This window comes from Sciurus carolinensis, chromosome 7 (assembly GCF_902686445.1).
Source record: "Sciurus carolinensis chromosome 7, mSciCar1.2, whole genome shotgun sequence".
NCBI lineage: Eukaryota > Metazoa > Chordata > Mammalia > Rodentia > Sciuridae > Sciurus > Sciurus carolinensis.
This window is the reverse complement of record NC_062219.1, coordinates 53,986,705-54,006,055: the sequence shown is the minus strand read 5'-3', so window position 1 is coordinate 54,006,055 and position 19,351 is coordinate 53,986,705. Positions and strand designations below refer to the sequence as shown.

The window sequence follows — 19,351 nt, the reverse complement described above, 5'->3', positions numbered from 1 at the left end:
ATATATACGACCACGGTATTCTACAGCATAGTTAATGTTACCAGGGACTAGGGCTTCATATCTGAAAGATCAAAAACAAAGCAAAAGATACCCTACTGTGTCAATAAAATGTCAATGTTTTCTTTTTCTACTATGAAACTCAAGGAAGAAACAGAACAGAAGATTTTCCCAATTAAAAAGTAGTGACCTTTCAGGGGCACTCAACCACTGAGCCACATACCCAGCCCTATTTTGTATTTTATTTAGAGACAGGGTCTCACTGAGTTGCTTAGGGCCTTGCCGTTGCTGAGGCTGGCTTTGAGCTCACAATCCTCTTGCCTCAGCCTCCCAAGCTGCTGGGATTACAGGCGTGCACTACCACACCCATATGACCTTTTGGTCAAAACTTTAAGATTGCTACACGAAGTGCTCATTCTGAGTAGGGTCATCTTTCTGTACTTCTATGAGGGCAAGGACTTGCCTTTGTTTTCCATCCTGATATGTCACCGGACAGTAGCCCTGGAGCTCTGCACTCTTGGGGAATTGACTCTTCAGCTCTGACGGAGTCAGCCTTTTGGGGATCATGTTAGCAGGTGGGAGTGGATGAGGTGCCAAGGGGGGCACGTACAATTCTGGGTTCTCCAAAAATTTCTATTAAAAAAGGATTACAGAAGCAAAACCATTTTAAACAGCTACAATATGCCAATAAAAAAATCCAAGGAGGCTCTCCTGTTCTTTTCTCTACTTTCACATGCAATGTTGTGCCCTTCAAATCATTGGAGAGCTGCTCTCCACACTATAATAACTTTTCCAATAGGAAGTTCCATGTGGCAATACTCCCAAATGGTCATGTCTCACCTCACCTCATTCATTCATATGAAAAAAATTTGTTGAGCTTCAATTCAACTATGTGACAGGCACTGGAGAGTGTCAATCACCTGCTGGCCTGTTTTCCTGTCCTGCAGTGTAATTAACTAGTTGAGTAGTGTCCTTCAGAAGGTGAAATTAACTTCTCTAGAGTCAGTTATTACTCTGTAAAAGGAACAGGAAAGGCTAGATACAGGATCTCTAATGTCAATTCTAGTTTTAAAATTCTGGGAATACCATTAAATAAGCAGAAAGAAATTAATATTTCAACAAAGAAGTAAAAATAATTCTAATTCTTCAGAGGAAAATAAAATGTTCAGACATCTGATTAGTTTTAATTATTGCCTTAACTACCAACCATTTTATATCATCAAGTTATGGACATTATAATGCCAGAACAAAACTGCATTTCTGTTCCATTAAACAAAAGTATAGTCAGGCCTGGTGGCACATGCTTGTAATCCTGGCTACTCAAGAGGTTGAGGCAGGAGATCACAAGTTGGAGACCAGTCTGGGCAACTTAACAAGACCCTGTCCCCAATAAAAACTAAAAAGGGCTGGGGATGTAGTTCAGTGGTAGAACACCCTTGGCTTCAGTCCCCAGAGTTAAAAAACAAATAAACAAACAAACAAACAAACTCATCCAGAAATACAGTTGGCCTTCCACATCCACGGACATAAAAAACTGGTCCTCTGTATCAGCAGGTCCTGAATCCTTGGGTTCAACCTGGGGTAGTGATGGGCCTTTGTCCTTAGCCAGCCTATCAGGCAGGGAGAGCAGATGATGAACCTCACCAATAAAGGGATGCTGAGCATCGGTGCTGAGCAACTCAGGCACACATTTGAGAGATTCAGCTCCAAGGCCTACAGAGTGAAGTAAAGAGTCAGTACAGGCTTGGCGCGGTGGTGCATGCCTGGACTCCCAGCAACTTGGGAGGCTGAGGAGGAGGATTGCAAATTCAAGACAAGCCTCAGCAACTCAGCAAGGCTCTATAAGAAAATTAATGAGATCCTGTCTCAAAATAGAAAATAAAAAGGACTGGGGACGTAGCTCACGGATAAAAAATACTCAGGAAAAAACATTGGTTCTATAAGGAACATGTACAGACTTTCCCTTTCATTATTCTCTAAACAAAACAGAACAACAACTATTTAAATTGTATTAGGTATTATAAATAATCTAGAGATGACATAAAATGTGTAGGAGGATGTGTATAGGTTATATGCAAAATCATGCCATTTTATATAAGGGATTTGAGCATTCATGGATTTTTGTATCGTTGTCCAGAGGATACTGGACTCTTCTCCTCTAGAACCAATCTCCACTGAGGGAAACTTGTATAAAGTATCTGGGGTTACAGAAAAATTTTAAGGGTTGGGGGCATAGCTCAGTGTTATGTAATCATTTGCCAAGCATGCACAAGGCCCTGGGTTTGATCCCAGCACTGCTGAAACAAACAAACAAACAAACAAGTCCACATACTTTTTAAAAGCACAGTACACAGCAGACATATGCCACCTGTTATTTCATTTCTATTGACTTTTTTTTTGGTACTTGAGGACTTAACCCAGGCTCACTTTAGCACTGAGCTACATCCCCAGTCCTTTTTATTTTCTATTTTGAGACAGGATCTCATTAATTTTCTTATAGAGCCTTGCTGAGTTGCTGAGGCTTGTCTTGAATTTGCAATCCTCCTGCCGCAGAATCCCAAGTTACTGGGAGTCCAAGCATGCACCACCGTGCCAAGTCTGTACTGACTCTTTACTTCACTCTGTAGGCCTTGGAGCTGAATCTCTCAAATGTGTGCCTGAGTTGAGCTCTCGATGCTCAGCACCGATGCTCAGTACCCCTTTATTGGTGAGGTTCATCATCTGCTCTCCCTGCCTGATAGGCTGGCTAAGGACAAAGGCCCATCACTACCCCAGGGCTTCTGCTGTTTCAAAATATGTCCTGAGAATTCGCTCTCAGGACTGGCCACTGGTTCCAGAGACACAGACTCCAATAATGGGGCTCCTGGTCCCAAGTTTATGGGTGTTCCTAGGTGCAGCCACCCCTTGCTATTTGATGAATTCCAAGATAAGGTACTTTCTTCCTTAATAAACATTTGGACTTAGGAACAAACTTACATTTAGATTTTCCTGGGAACTCATTTTATAATAGTGACCCCTGAACTCTGCTGCAAATTCCAAGGAGTTAGTTACAGAGCAGTCAAATAATTCATTTGATTCTGCTAGGCAGACAGGGCAGAACTGTCCAAATTCTCCCAGGCGGGAAATCAGTTCTTGAGGTGTGATACATAACTTGTCAATGTGGGCAGCTTTTCCTGTTATTAACATAGTAACAATTATTATTATATATATATATATTCCTAGGAAACAACAATTTTTTAAAAATTAAAATAATTTCAATTATATGACATCGTTCAAAAATATCACACATTTAAAAATTCCAAATGATACAGTAAAAAGTCAAAGTTACTATCCATAATCCCTCTATCTCAAACCAATACCCTTCCCAAGAGGTAATCATTGTTAGGTTTATATCCTTTTCAGTCTTTTCTCTATGCATTTGCATATATGCATATTTTTGCATCCAGTGTGCTTACATCACTGTGTCCTAAAACACTATTCTGCAATTTGTTTTTATCAGTTAGTTATGGCCTTTGATATCTTGCCATATTGGTTTATATTATTTTCCTAATTTTTTGAATTGACACATAGTATTTCACTGTATAAATATACAAATAGTTTACTTAACCATTTATCTACTGATAAATGCTCTGTTTTAGTTCTTAGTTATTACAGACTATATATGTATTATAAGTAATATTTATATAAACCCATATAATTTATTTGTGTAAAAATGGGTGTGTATGGGTATAAATATATATGTAAATTTATGTGTATATTATATATATATATATATATAAACATGTATATGTTTGCTGTATATTTAAAAAATTTCTATGGGATAGATTTCAGGGAATGCAAATAGGTTGTTGACATGATATTACTGATACTAATTTCTCACTGTGTCCAGATGCCACCTGAGGAAAGAGAAGAAACATGTATCCAAAAATGACTGGGTTCACCTTAAAGACTCTATTTTAGAAAGAAAGAGCCCAAGTCCTTTAATGGGTAAGTTTAAGAGTTTTCTTCCATTGGAGTGGGGACTCCAAAGCAATATGAGATGTTATAGAAAATAAAATTACTTTTTCACACATCTTAGTTAAATGAGTGAATTTGATGCCCCATACACACACACACACACACAAATATATATATATACATATATATATATATTTTTTTTTTTACATCAGTAACCTGCTTTATTAACACATAAACTGCACAACTGACTTGAACTTTGTAGCCAATTAACAACCCCAACAATTGTCAACTGCTCATGGACCCCCTGAGAGACTCCCCACTACTGCGGAGAGCACAGGACTACTCCTCAAAGAAGGCCTGCATCCCCTCAGTGCCGCAGCTCCCCTTGCTCCTTGAACTCTCCTCCAGTATATTCCATGAGTTGCTTCAGGTCACTGGAGGCTTCACCTTCAGTGAGGATACTTTCAGTCTCCTAGTTGGTGGCTCCTGGGGTCTCGGCCCTTCTTTTCCCTCCAAGGGACAGGTCCCATGATGATGATGCCAATATATTTTTAAATAGTCCTTTTGCCAAATAAAGTTTTATATTTTGGGGAGTAATGCCTACAAAGTTCTTAAATTAACTATACAATTATGTAGCATAAACCATTGTTTGGTTGCTTTGTTTAATAGGACAGAAATGATCTTATTTGGGATGTACTAATACAGCCCTGAATCCCTTATCTGAAACCCATGGGGTCAAATATAATGGACAACTCAGAATATTCACAGAGGAGAATTATATGTGAAGACACAGAAACAGACAGGCACACAGAAGGCCATGTGATGACAGAGGAAGAGAATGGAGTGGTGCATCTGTGAGCCAGAGATTGTGGCACCATTGAAACTAAGAGGAAGGCATGGAACAGATCCTCCCCTGAGTCTTCAGAGAAAGAATGGCTCTGCCAACACCTTGATTTTGAACTTTCAGACGTCTGAGCTGTGAGAAATAAATTTCTGTCATTTAAATCACCTAGTTTACATGGTGGCCCTAAGAAACTAAAATGATAATAAACGGCTGTCATTTCTGTCTTGTTGGTATTTTTCATGGCTTTTCATCTTGTTCACTTAATAAAGCAAGATGCCATGTTGAAGAAGTCCACAGGGCAACAGCCAGCAAGGAACCCTGGTCCATAACTCTTAAGGAACTGAATCTTTTTTTATTCTTCCTGTTTACTTTGTACTTTTAAAATTTGTTCTTTTTAGTCATATATGACAGTAGAATGTATTTTGACATATCATACATAGATGGAGTATAACTTCCCATTCTTGTGGTTCCACATGATGTGGAGTTACACTGGCCATGTATTCTCATTTGAACATGGGAAAGTTATGTCAGAAGGAACTGAATCTTGTGAACAACATATGATGAGTGTGATGGTGGAGTCTTTCCCAGACCTTGATTATAGCCTTATGAGTGATTGTATTAGTCAGCATACTGTCACCGTGACAAAATACCTGAGACAAACAAACTTAAAGGAGGAAAGGTTTGTTTTGGATCACCATTTCCAAAATTCAGTCCATTGTTGCTTGGCCTGGTTGTTTCTGGGCCTGTGCAGGTAGTAAATCATGGTGGAAGAGCTTAGCAAAGGAAAACTGTTGACCTTGTGGTAGAGAGGAAGCAAAAAGAGAGGAAGAAGGGGCCAGGGTCTGGATAGATCCTTTGAGGGCATTCCTTCAATGACTTACTTCTTTTTACTAGGTTCCACGTTCTAAAGATTCCAATACCTCCCAATAGTGCTATCAGCTGGGGACCAAGCCTTCAACAAGCCAAGTTTTGGGGTAAGATTTAAGATTGAAACCATAACAGAGACCCTGATTATAGCCTCGTGAGAGACTTCTATTAAAGCTGTACCCAGATTCCTCACCCACAAAATTCCGAGTGTGTGTGTGTACAGTTGTAAGCTGTAAGTTGTAAGTTGGAATAATTTCTTATGCAGCAATAGATAATGAATATATTATTCCATCTGTTGTTTATGACACTGATGAAAATGTTAAGAAGCCACAGTACTCTTTCCTATAAGAATATTTTGCTAGTATAATACTTCAGTGGTATAAAATTCTTCTTCTGGGTTTTTTTTGTTTGTTTGTTTGTTTGTTTTTTGATGCAGGGAATTGAACCCACAGATGTTTGATCATTGAGCTATAGCTCCAGTCCTATATATATTTTTTTATTTTGAGACAGGGCCTTGCTAAATTGCTGAGGCCGGCCTTGAACTTGAGGGATTCTCTTGCCTTAGCCTCCTGAGTTGCTGGGATTATCGGTATGTGTCATTGAACTCAGTTATTATTACTCTAAAATACTATAATATATAGTACTAGGTACACTACCACATAGTAATATTAAAGTGTGTAATATAATATATAATGTCATAATTCTATACTACATGACACTATAGTATTATAATACTATATAGTCCTAGATTGCTCTTTAGCTCAGGTGTGCTGAACCTCACTAATCCTGACAGGCTTAGTGCCACATCTGATGATGTCTTTCTTGCCAGCATTCCCAAGGTCTCACAGAGCATGATATAGTAAAGGTCAGTAAGTGTGTATATGTACATACATCTCTCCTGGCCTTCCTCTTATACAGTCATTAGTCAAGAAGAAGTCAATCATGAGGTCTCCACCCTACTGACCTTATCTAACCCTAATCATCTCCCAAAGTCCCACCTCTAGTGCTATAGTTGGATTGTTTCCATTCTCTTAATACCTTATATTGGGAGTTACATTTCAACACGTGAAGCACTGGGTGACATCCAAACCATGTTCAAACCATATAAAATCACCACATTCTAATATCAATTCAATAAGCTGGACACAGTGGCGCATGCCCATAATCCCAGCTACTTGGGAGGCTGAGTCAGGACAGATGCAATTTTGTGGGCAGCCTGGACAATTGAACAAGACTCTGCTTAAAAATAAAAATTAAAAAGTGTCAGGGATGTAGCTTAGTGCTTGCCTAGCTTGTATGAGCCCTGGGTTTAATCCCCAGCAAAAGCAAAAGCAAAAACAAAGCACCAAACTCAAAATGGATTAAAGACCTAAATGTAAGACTGGAATCTATGAAACTACTAGAGAAAACATATGGAGACACTTCAAAATATCAATATAGGCAATGATTTTTTTGAATCAGACACCAAAAGCAGGCAACTAAAGCAAAAATTGACAAAGGGGATTACATAAAGCTAAGATACTTCTGACAGCAAAGGAAGCGATATACAGAATTAAGAGACCACATACAGAATGGGGGAAAATATTTGTCAACTATTCATTTGACAAGGGATTAATATCCAGAATATATAAGGAACTCAAATAACCGGATGACAACAAGCCAAACCAAATAATCCAATTAAAACATTTGCAAATGATATGAATAAACTCTTTTTAAAAATAAAGTAGGGTTGGGGCTATGGTTAGTGGTAAAGTGCTTGCCTAGCACATGTGAGGCCCCGAGTTCGAGCCTCAGTACCACATGAAAAATGAAGCTCTTTAAAAAAATAAATAAATAAAATAAAGTAAACAGCTGGTGCTATGGTTCATGCCAGTAATCCCAGTGGCTCCGAAGGCTGAAGCAGGAGGATCAAGAGTTTAAAGCCAGCCCCAGCAACTCAGTGAGAAGCTGCATCTAAATAAAATACAAAAAAAAAAAGGGGGTGGGGGCTGGGGATACAGCTTAGTGGTTGAGTGCCCGTGGGTTCAATCCCCAGCATTTGTATATATAAAAAGATATACAAATGGTCAATTAGTATATGAAAAACCATTCAACACCACTAGCCATCAGGGAAATATAAAGCAAAACCACAACGAGATATCATCTCAGCTGAAATGTCTATAACTGGAAACACAGAAACAGACAGACAAATGCTGGTGAGGATGTGCAGAAAATGGAACTCTTAAACACTGTTGGTGGGAATGCAAATTAATCCAGCCACTGTGGGGAACAGTACAGGGACTCCTCACAAAACTAAAAATAGAACTACCATATAATACCACTAACCCACTCTGAGTATATATCCAAAGGAAATGAAGTCAGAATGTCAAAGAGACACCTGCACTCCCATGTTTATTGCTGGACTATTCACAACAGCCAAGGTGTGGAATTAACCAAGGGGTCTATTAGCAGATGAATGGATAAAGAAAATATTGTATATATACAAAATGGAATATTATTTATTTATAAAAAAGATGAAATCTTATCATTTACAGCAAAACAGATGGAACTGGAGGACACTGTGTCAAGTGAAATAAGCCAGACACAGAAAGATAAATATTATATATTCTTACTCATATGAAGAAGCTAAAAAAGTTGATCTTAGAAGAGAGTAGAACAGTGATTACTAGAGGCTAGTAAGGGGATAGGACAGCAGAGACAGAGGGGATTGGATAGGGATACCAAAATAGAGTTAGACTGGAGGAATGAATTGTAGTGTTCCACACCATAGCAGGATGTTTACAACTTACATATTTTACAAAGAACCGGAAGAGAGGAAGGAGTTTGAAGGCATCAAACACAGAGAAATGATAAGGAGATGTGTTATAGTTTGGGTGTGAGGTATCCCCCCAAAACTCCAATTAATGTAGGAATATTCAGAGGTAACAAGATTGGGATTATGATAGCTGTGACCTCACCAGCCCATCCTAGTCTGAGTGAACTGACAGAGTGTTAACTGTAGGTAGGTGGGGTGTGGCTGGAGGAGGTGGATCACTGGGGGCAGACCCAGGAAGGGTTGTTCTTCCTGAGACCCCTTCTCTCTGTCTCTCTTTCCTGACCCTGCCATGAACTCAGCAGATTTCCTCTGTTGGGCCCTTTCCTTGTTATGGGCTGCCTCACTTTGGGCCCAGAATAATGGAGTCAGTCATCTATGGACTGAGACCTCTGAAACCATGAGCCCCAAATAAACTTTTCCTCCTGTAAATTGTTATTATTGGGTATTTGGTCACAGTGATGCAAAAGTTAACTAAAAAAGGGAAGAAATCTAAATGTCCTGATTTGACCATTGCACCTTGTATAACTATACTGAATTAACACACTGTACCCCATAAATATTATTATTATGTGTCAATAAAAAAGAAAAATAAATAAATGATAGTTTGAGTAGGAATAGTCATTTTTTAGAAAAAATTCATGTGCCTACATATTTTAGTCTATTTGGGTCACTTACCAAAATGCCTTAGACTGGATAACTGATAACAGGAATTTATTGCTCATAGTTCCAGGTGGGGAAGTCCAAGATCAAGGGACCAAAAGACATGGTATCTGGCACTTTGTTGCTGCATCCTCACATAGAAGAAGGGGTAAAGAAGTTCCCTCAAGTCTCCATGTAAGGGCAGTGATCCCATTTGAGGACAGAGACCTCATGACCTAATCACTTCTTAAACTCCCCACCTTCTATTTCGATTGCATTGGGGATTAAGTTTTGACATATGAATTTTGGGAGGACATAAAATTTCAGACCTTAGCACCACAATAATTGGATAGTACTATATACTTAAAATACTGATTAGGATTGTTGAGATCAAATTTCAACAATTTAATAAATTGTAGTAACATGGGTCAGCATATTTAAACTTTATATTCACATTTAATTTTACCTTTTAAAATATTTTCTTACCTTCTTTTATTCTTTCCAGGTATGTCTGCATGTGTTTATTCACCATTTTAATGCTCTTAGTGACTTCATTCCACACCCACCACTTACTGTGAAATCCATCAATCACATACCAGTTCTGATGCTGTTCTTGATAATATTGCCTAATTGCACCAATATTTTTACGGTACTTTGCATTTTTGACAGCTATAATCTGAGCACTATTGTGCAATGGATAAGGCAAACTAATAGAGAAACAGAAAAGGAATGGAAAAAGTTGTTAAAAACATAACTTTTTTCCTCTGGGTGACTAAAATTTGTTTCTTTGTCATCGTTTTTAATCATGTACATTACTTTGGTTGATTTTTTTTTTCCAGGAACAATCTTTTGAAAATCTCCTTGGAAGGTACGTCCAACTCAAAGATTATCATAGGAATGATCGATCTGGTTTCCAGGAGATTCATTTGATATGCAGTTACAGGATATCCATCGATGACAACACTTAACAAAGAAAAACAGGAAAATAAAAATGGCATATTTCTTTTTCCTTGTACTTCCCTTCTGCCTTCCAGAACCAATCCATCTCTTTAGGACTGATCATAGACTTTTCCTTATGTAACTCAGTTATGTAACTTGAGGTATTTGACAATAATGTTTTAGACTAGAATGTTACCATACGAGAGAGAAAGGAGTGGTTTGTTATGGGATGTACTTGATAGGCAGAAATACCTACAGTTTACTCATTAACTGGATGGGGCAGAGAGGGGAAAGGAATGTATCAAAAATGAATTTGTAACTTTCTTAAGAAGCATAAGAAGTAATATGGTATAATTTACTAATGGGAATGGATGAGGTGATATCAGCATTTGCATTTGTTGGCTGGGGATATAGCTCAGTTGGTAGAGTGCTTGCCTTGTAAGCACAAGGCCCTGGGTTCGATCCCCAGCACTGCAAAAAAAAAAAAAAAGTTTGCATTTGTAAGTGCCTATGTTTAAAACAACAGAGCAACTTGGTGAAGCAATAGGTTCAGAATTTGAAAGGCATTCAAATGAGACAAAAATGAGAAATAAGGGCTGGGGATACAGCTCAGTTGGTAGAGAACTTGCCTCACAAGTACGTAAGGCCCTGGGTTCAATCCCCAGTACCACAAAAAAAAAAAAAAAAGAGAAAATAATTATTTCGGATACTTAGTCTCAAACTTAAAATCTGTGTATTTGAGAGTGATGGACTCTGATGACTCCCAGTGTAGACAGAGAAGGGTGTCAGTTTATCCCGTTGGTGCTTTATCTTCTTCATCTCTATACCTTAGATCTAAGTCAGCCCAAGAGCCACGAGGAGGACAGCATACACACGGTCACAGTTGAGAAGGCAGAGATAGGGGAGAGATCTGTAGGCGGACACTTAGCATTGCAGAACTAGGTTTTGGTAGAATTTGAGAGGTAACAGAACATTTTAAGCATGGTCCTCCAGTTGTGCTATTAGTGTAAGCATGAACAGTAGAAAGAGTGTAGACAGACCTAGATCCGAAAGCTGGTTTAAACTCTCTGGTTTCAGTTTTTGGTAAAACAGAGGAAATGATATTTAACCTTTTAAAGGAGTAGGCATGTAGGACCTGGCATATATTAGATGCTCAATAAATAGGTACAGATGTTCTGTGAGGAGAGAGACATTTTTGTTGTGGATATTCTGTGAGGAAGCTGTGATACAGAAGGGGAGATGCAGAGTTGGCAAGAGGAGCCTGATGATACCTGGATAGGTAGGAATCATTCCATCAGGATCCATCACGCATGCCTCCGAGCAGAAGGGGTGAAGAGAATTGTTAGTCCAACAGTCTTGAGATAATGGAATGATTTTCATTATCAAACTTGGAATAAGAAAGACTGTTTACAAATTATGGGAGCAGTGACCTTATAAGTTAGGCAGCTCTGTCATCTGTCAGGGTCTATCTGGCCTAAGTCACAGAATATGTTCCCCTAGGGCTTTCTAGAGAAGTCTCTAGGATCCAGTTGAAGTTTCATGGTAAACAGGATGTAAATGAACACAGTTGGGCTACTATGAGAGAAAAGGTATCAACATGCAATTGTTTTTTGTTTTATAGAGAGTATCTCGACTTCTTTGTCCTATGAATGGTTACTTGAGTGACCCTTGGGATTAGGGAAATCCAGGATGAATAAGCAGTATTGTCCCAGAATTAAGGTGAAATAAAACCTTTGGGACTCAATCAGTGCTGCCCTTACCAAAGTCCCTCCTAGGCAAAGCTGGACACTAGGAAGGAGGTAACTCAGTGTGGATATGTCCCTTCTTATCCCAAAGGGCCTGCTCTGGGAGAAAAATCTGACACTCCAGAATGTGCTCCCCCATAACTGAAATCAGCATGGTTCAAAGACTTGACCAGGATCATTGGCAAGGAAGAGCCAAGAGGCTCCTAACATACGACAACCCTGGATTCCAGGTCAGTGACCGAGGCTCACGGCCAGGGCCTTAGGCTTGACTGTGCTGGAGGAGCAGGGGCCAGCGGAGGAGAGTAAACAACACACACAGCTTAAGCGCACAGCTTCCTTGTCCAGGCATTAAGTGAGGCACACTGCTGCCTGGGTAGGGAGTGGGGACAGAGCTAAAAATAACTAAGCTTCGACAATTTGACATTTTGTTCGGAAATTAACCTCCATTTCAGCGAAATGGAGTTACCTTTGCTCTGGAGGTAGGATTTTATTTTGGATATCAAGGTTCTGCTGTCCTTGGGAAAACCCATCATCATTATGAACATTTATGCTATGACTTGTCATGTTAGGAAGTTTAAATGAGCAAACAAACTTTCCATCTGAACAACTGAACACAAAACTGTTCTTTACTATTCATGGCATCAAATGATCTTTGACTTTGTCTCTGGGATCAGCGCCATCTGAGAACTGGGAGGGCCATTCTTTCAGAATTCCATGTGGCAGTGAGAAGCACTTCTGGGGTGTGGCAGTCACGTGGGTCTCCTCTGGGGACTGTGTTAGTTATCCTGGAGGCCTTTGTACAACTTAGAGGTGGCTGCAGGGGTGAAGTGGCCTGCCTCCTAATCCCGCAAGTGAGCAATCAAGCTGTCTCACTTTGAAGGAAATTTAAAATACGTAACTATATAGTGCTCAAAGTTTAAGAAGGAGATTATACCCTTTACAAAAGCTTTAAACCATCAGATAAGTGCTTTTAAATTGCTAGTGAACAATTTCTTGATGGCCCTCCTCCCCTCTTGCTCTCTTACCCTGAGGTATTGCATACACTGTCCATCAGGGCAAGGTCTAAGGCTTGGACGGTCAGTTCATCAGGCGCTACCATTCCTTTATGGAGATGCCAATTTAACATCAGTCCCAGCTCTGTTTCTGCGTGATTGTTTAATATAGTACGCAAAGCATCTCCTGCTGACAAACGTTTTAAGCCATAATCACCTGCGAGTTTTTTGGCCACTGAAAAATATGAAATATTAAACTTACTTCACATATTTATCAGTTAACCTTAATTTTAAACTCTGGTTAATGACATCAACACCTAACTAATATTCATATTCCTCAAAGAAAATCTGAAAATTAAAATTGCCACGTTTTACTGAATTAACAATTGTCAAAGATAAGTTATTCAGGCTTGTGACTGACAGAGTTGATTAATGAGCCAACCATATGTCTTGGAGTGTTTTCCATAACCAAACCCATGCTTAAGTGTCTTCTTCTTCCAACTGCATGAAGTAGCAAAATTTTTGAGAGTACTGCGATAATCCGTATGTGTATTCTTTTTTTGTGGGGGAGTTACCCAGGATTGAACTGAGGGGCACTCACACATCCCCAAACCTATTTTGTTTTTTATTTAGAGACAGGGTCTCACTGAGTTGCTTAGAACCTTGCCATTACTGAGGCTGGCTTTGAACTTGTGATACTCCTGCCTCAGCCTCCTGAGATACTAGGATTACAGGCATGCACCATTGTACCTGACCCCTATGTGTATTCTTAATATTTGGGTCTATGTCCAAAATAACAATGTAATACTCTTGATTCACTGGATCCTACCGTTCTCCTATCTGCTCACTAATGGATTCTATGTTGCAATCAGGATAGCATACCTTATACAATTAAGTCTCAGTTAATCCTCTCAGAAATAATTTTTTAAAATTATAATGGTATACCTGACATTTTAATAGTGACATACAGTTTATGATTTTTTTTTATCTTCTGTGACCTTATTGGATATTTTCAACAATTCCATAAGTTATATGGAATGGATATTGAAATTTCAATGTCCATTCTACTCATCTGATGGAATAACTGAAAATATCAAACAGTACTACCCAAAAGGAAAGCCCCTGTGAGAGCCACAGAGCACTGAAACTCAGTTTTGCCACAAGTTATTCTAAAAATAATTAAGCTTTAAATATTTGACATTTTGTTCAGAAATTAACCTCCATTTCAGCAAAATGGAGGTTACCTTTGCTCTGGATGTGGGATTTTATTTTCGATGTCAAAGATCTGCTGTCCTTGGGAAAACCTATTATCTATGAATGTTAAGAATATGACCCTTGTCATGTTAAGAATTTTAAATAGGCAAATGAACTTTTCATTTGAAAAGCTGGAACATGTAACTATCCCTTACTATTCATGGTGACAAATTAATTTTTGACCTGTTTCTCCTCTTCGGTCAGTCACTGAAATCTTGTAGCTTTTTTCTTTGAAATATGTCCTATATCTGTACTTTCTAGTCTATTCTCATTGTGGCTACTGCCTGTATTTTTGCCATGTCATTTGGAAATAGTACAGCCTACCAATTTTTGAATTAATTGCCCTAAAACAAAACCAACCAACAAAAGTTACAGTTCAAAGTTATACAAAATTCAAATATAACAGGAATACAGTTTATCAAATGCCTTTTCGACAATGATTAAGATAATGAATTTGTATTTTTTAAACTACAGATTGATATAGTTTTTTGCTCAGTCATTTGATCCTGGCTGTTTTGAAGTCAGGTTATATTTTTGACTGCCTTCTTGCTGTAAGTTGAGTTTGGAATGTGTGCCAAAGGCCCACATGTTGAAGGCTTGGACCCTAGCCCATGACATTATTGTGGAGAGGTAGGGCCTCAGGGTGTTTTAGGTCTTGCAGAGCGAGTCTTTGAAGGGGATTGTGTGACCTAAGTCTCTCTCTTTCTCTTTTTTGTGATCCAACCATCAGGTGAGCAGTCTTGCTCTGTTAAACACTCCCTACCTTGCTGTGCTGCCTCGCTACAGGCTCAAAAACAATGGGGACCAACTGGTCATGGGCTGAAGCCTTCAAAACTGTGAGCCCCAATAAACCTTTCTTCTTTGTAAATTGATTATCTCAAGTATTTAGTTACAAAAATAGAAAGCTAACATACTTTTCTTTAATGATTGTTGATCTATTTAAGTTTTTTATCTCTTTCTGTGTCAATTTTGATGGCTTTTAGGAAAGGTGGCACTGTGTTCTAGGACATCCTTTCATGCTTGAGGAAAACAAAGACATATATACAAACTCACCTGTAGTTTTCCCAGATTTTGGAGGCCCCACAATTATAATCCTAACAGGCACAGTAAGCTTAGGTTTGGGTTGGCGGATATATTTGATTGGGTTCTTCATGAATTTATCTTTAGTTTCCTTACTAGATAAAAAATAAATATACTGACGATGGATTACAGGATAAGTTGGATTCTCTGAATTTTCAACTGGCTTGAATATTTCTCCTTCATATAGCTGCAAAACAATTGGAATTGTAAGTTAGTGTTAATTTATACAGTATTTCTTCCAAATACATTTAAAAAAACAATTTGTAAAATAAGACGTGGTGGTACATGTCTGTAATGCCAGCAACTCTCAAATTGGAGGCCACCCTTGACCATTTAACAAGACCCTACTGCATAATAAAAAATAAAAAGGCCTGAGGGATGTAGCTTAGTGGTAGAGCACCACTGGGTTCACTCCCTTGTACTACAGAAAACAAAAAAACAAAAAAAGAAGAAGACGACAAAAAGAAAAAATACTAAATAACTGTAAAAAGTACAAATTATTTTATATCAGTATACAATCAATGAAATGTTTCCTAACTGGCTTTCAGTTAATGAAAATTATCGTTCTACTGTCTTTATATTGTCTTTAGTATATACTGAATGTTTTTACCAAGGGGTGCGAGGTTGTTGCATTTCTTCACAGACTAATTTATCTGCACAAACAGATCATTCCTAAGTGGTGCTATGGATTTAATTGTCCCCTCTCCCCTATAATTCAAAGTGACCAAATTTGGAGATAAGGCATTTAAGGAGGCACTTAAGTTTAAGTGAAGTCATGGGGATAGAGCCCTAATCCGATTGAACTGATGCCCTTTTAGAAGAGGAAGGCACCAGGAACACACATAAAGGAAGCTCCATGTGTGGATACTGAGAAGCCAGCCATCAGCAAGCCAAGCAGAAAGACTTCAAGGAAACCATGCCTATCAACACCTTGATCTTGGACTTCCAGCTTCCAGAACTGTGAGAAAAAAATTTTTTTGTCATTTAAATTATCCAGCCTGTGGTGATTTGTCATGGTAGCCAGAGCAGATTAATACAAGTGGATTCCTAGGTTATTATCTTTTGGGGTATGCTGGCCTGGCAAATTCCACTGGGCTCTCTTCCACATTTTTTGTACAGTTGAAATCCCACGCACATAAACATTAACAAGGGTCATGAAAGGGAAAAATCTCTATGAAAGGCAGACTAATGTGTGAGAATGGAATGAAGTGAAAAGAGTTGTCCCACATCTTTATACTGGTGATGATGAGGATTGGGTAATTACTTGACGGTAGGTTTGAATATCTTTGTAAAAAGATATTCTGATGCTGTAAAGCATCAGATGGCCAAGTATCAGCTATCCCTGGACTTGACAGAGTAGGTGCAAACTAGTATGGTAATCTTAAGGTAAGGTAATTCTCCCTGAGCACTATCCCAGGACAATTGCCACAGGTCAACAGTATTGTCAGCATCATCATTCTCGAGTTAGAGTGAAGTTCATGACTGGGAGTAAATGCTAGGGATAAGAAGAAACTCAGGGGTGGGGAGTTTCACATTTGGTAATAAAAAAGCTGAAAGTTCAATGATTTAATTTCAAATTCCCAAGTGTTTTTATAGTGGGTTAAGAATATTACACGTTTTAAAAAAAAGACATAAAGACAGAATGTGACTTTCAGATGCATTTTCTAAAATTACCTTTACAGGGTCCCAATAACCAAATGAACTTATATACTTGTAGGTAAAGGTGAGCATTTTTTGGGCAAGCTGTGTCGATATTGGATAACATTTCTCAAAAATGCTCTCACGATTTTCCACCAATGGCTTCAATTTCGTATTCAGTATATATTGTACAATGTGGATTTTCCGAGCTCCATTAACATGAATCATTGGTACAAGAAACTTCTCAAATTCATCCTGATGAGAAAAATCATAAAAAGGCCAGTTGTCACAGGTCAATGGCACTGAGCATTGTGGTGGTGTTAGACCCTGCTGTTTACTCATTCTGGGAGAAAACATTTTTCAGCTTCCAAGTGGCTGTGTGTTGGCAGCTAAACTTAAATTGATCCTGTGAAGCTTCCTGTTGCACTTGATTTATGGACTTGTTTTCATAATTCTTAAGTGATACCAACACAAGGCAATACAGCCCTAAAATAAATACTTCTTTTGAAATTTTACAGAGAAATAAGACATAAGCCAAATTGATTGTGATTCATTCTCAAATGTTACTTTTTGCATTGCAAAACAATGAAGGAAAAGTCAGAACCTGTATCATTTGTAAATTATTCATGTCTGTTTCAAATTTTTCCCCCAGTTCACTTCTCAGGCGCTCGACTGCATCCATTTCCTGTTCTTCATCTTCCTCACTCATCTCTTCCTCATCTTTTGGAAACTCTTCTTCAAGGATGTTTTCAATTTCATCTTCTTCATCTTCAGGCTCTTCCTCACTAACTTCTTCATCTTCTTTAACACCACCCTGAGGAAGAAAACACTCTTACTATACATGTAAAATATGTGCCAAATGACACTGGGAAACCTTCTAGAATATTTTATAATAACTTGATATTAGTTGGTATTCTATGGCAACTTTCATCTGGTATCCAGAAATTTAATACCTTTAAGACTCTGACACCATAGAGATCCCATAAGCAAATAAAGACAAGATATTCAATATTATTTATGCCCATGGTTGTCAGAATGTTACATGTTTTTGATGATCTTTGGGAACAATATTTAATGCAGTTCAGAGTATAAAAAAATGTACTAACTGGAACAAGATCAGTTCCCTATCTGAAAACAGGAACAGTGAAAGTAACTACCTTACAGGGTTTTAGGAAGCATTAAATGAGTTAATACGCAGAAGGTCCTTAGAAAAGTGCATGGTGACTGGTAAGTATGTAAACGATAGCCATTATTGTGCTATTATAGTCATTTGGTATAAAGTACTGTCCTAATAATGTCACTATCCTTTTAGGAGACTATATCCCATTTGAGAAACACAATTAATGAAAGATTATTAAAGACCAGGGCAGGATTTGGGTATTAAGTCGTGTGTTTAGACTTTAGGAGTTATGGTTCCCTTAGCACAAAACCGAACCTCATATGTATCCTCCTGTGTTGCCTCCGCCTCCAAGAATACTCCCCAAGGACTCCTTGTCTCAGTTGAGGCATGGCCTTCCACGCAGAAACTGGGAAGTTATTTTTATCTTGGGAGGTATCGTGACACCTCGCTTTCCACCTCTGCCTACCCTGGGTTACCAAGGACTCTACCCCTGAGTGATGTTGAACACTCTCTGTCTTCCAGTCCACCTCCACTGTTTGCCTTCTCCTCGTCTCTGCCTGCAATCTTCTAATTAGTCTGCTGTTTCCTAATCTTTCTAGATGATTGGGACTTCGTTCCTTTAAAAGGTGCCTAGAGCTGTGATTTAGATTGTGTTGCACAGAAGAGGTTGAGAGCATAAGGACCATTGCTGCTGGGTCCAGGCTTCCCTCTTTACAAAAGGCAGCCAGACACAGTGGTGCACACCTGTAATCCCAGCAGCTCAGGAGGCTGAGGCAGGAGGGTCCCAAGTTCATAGCCAGACTCAGCAATTTAGTGAGGCCCTAAGCAACATAGCGAAAACCTGTCTCAAAAGAGTTGAAGATGTGACTCAGTGGTTAAGGGCCCCTGGGTTCAATCCCTGATACCCCACACCCCCAAAAAGGAGCATGGCTATAGGACATGCTCAGTTTGAGGGTTTTGAAACCATTTGGTTGGTTGTTACCTTTCCCTTATATTTTGACAATTCTCGAATCCTGAGATTTGATTTTCTAAAGATCATCAGAAGTAGGTAGGGAGTGTTCTCCCTGTAAGCTGGGAACATCTCAGTTCCCGATGATTTTGTGCTCTTCTAATGTGTGTGTGTGTGTGTGTGTTTCTAACTAAAAAGCTAGACAATTTTAAAAATAAATTCACTTTTCTTATAAAGAAATCAAATTATGTAGAAGTCTCTCTTCATATTCCCATCTCTATTTCTACCCCTTACTTGGAAATAACTTGGATTAACAATTTAGTTAGAATCGTTTTGAATGTTTTCCCATATATATCTAGTCATATTTTATTTCAAATGTAAATAGGATCATTTTATTTTCTACATGTTGCCTTAAAAAACTTAGCAATATATTTAAATTTTTCCATGTAAGAACATATATCTCTATTTTAACAACCACATAATATTTCATAATATCACAGTTTATTTAACAATTA

General features: G+C 38.5%; 1 protein-coding gene across 5 annotated transcripts in view; it reads right to left on the bottom strand.

The window, feature by feature from the left end:
- Nucleotides 1-19,351, bottom strand: part of Ak9 (adenylate kinase 9) — a 162,438-nt gene that overhangs the window by 4,444 nt on the left and 138,643 nt on the right. For all 5 annotated transcript variants that reach the window (XM_047559514.1, XM_047559515.1, XM_047559517.1 and 2 more), the window contains 9 exons: nucleotides 17,372-17,581; nucleotides 16,804-17,022; nucleotides 15,103-15,316; nucleotides 12,829-13,030; nucleotides 9,936-10,082; nucleotides 9,606-9,826; nucleotides 2,974-3,170; nucleotides 461-630; nucleotides 1-61 (listed from right to left, as the gene is read on the bottom strand). The exon at nucleotides 1-61 is cut by the window's left edge and continues 38 nt beyond it. In XM_047559514.1, coding sequence (XP_047415470.1) covers nucleotides 1-61; nucleotides 461-630; nucleotides 2,974-3,170; nucleotides 9,606-9,826; nucleotides 9,936-10,082; nucleotides 12,829-13,030; nucleotides 15,103-15,316; nucleotides 16,804-17,022; nucleotides 17,372-17,581 — 1,641 coding nt within the window. The remainder of the gene's footprint in view (nucleotides 62-460; nucleotides 631-2,973; nucleotides 3,171-9,605; nucleotides 9,827-9,935; nucleotides 10,083-12,828; nucleotides 13,031-15,102; nucleotides 15,317-16,803; nucleotides 17,023-17,371; nucleotides 17,582-19,351) is intronic.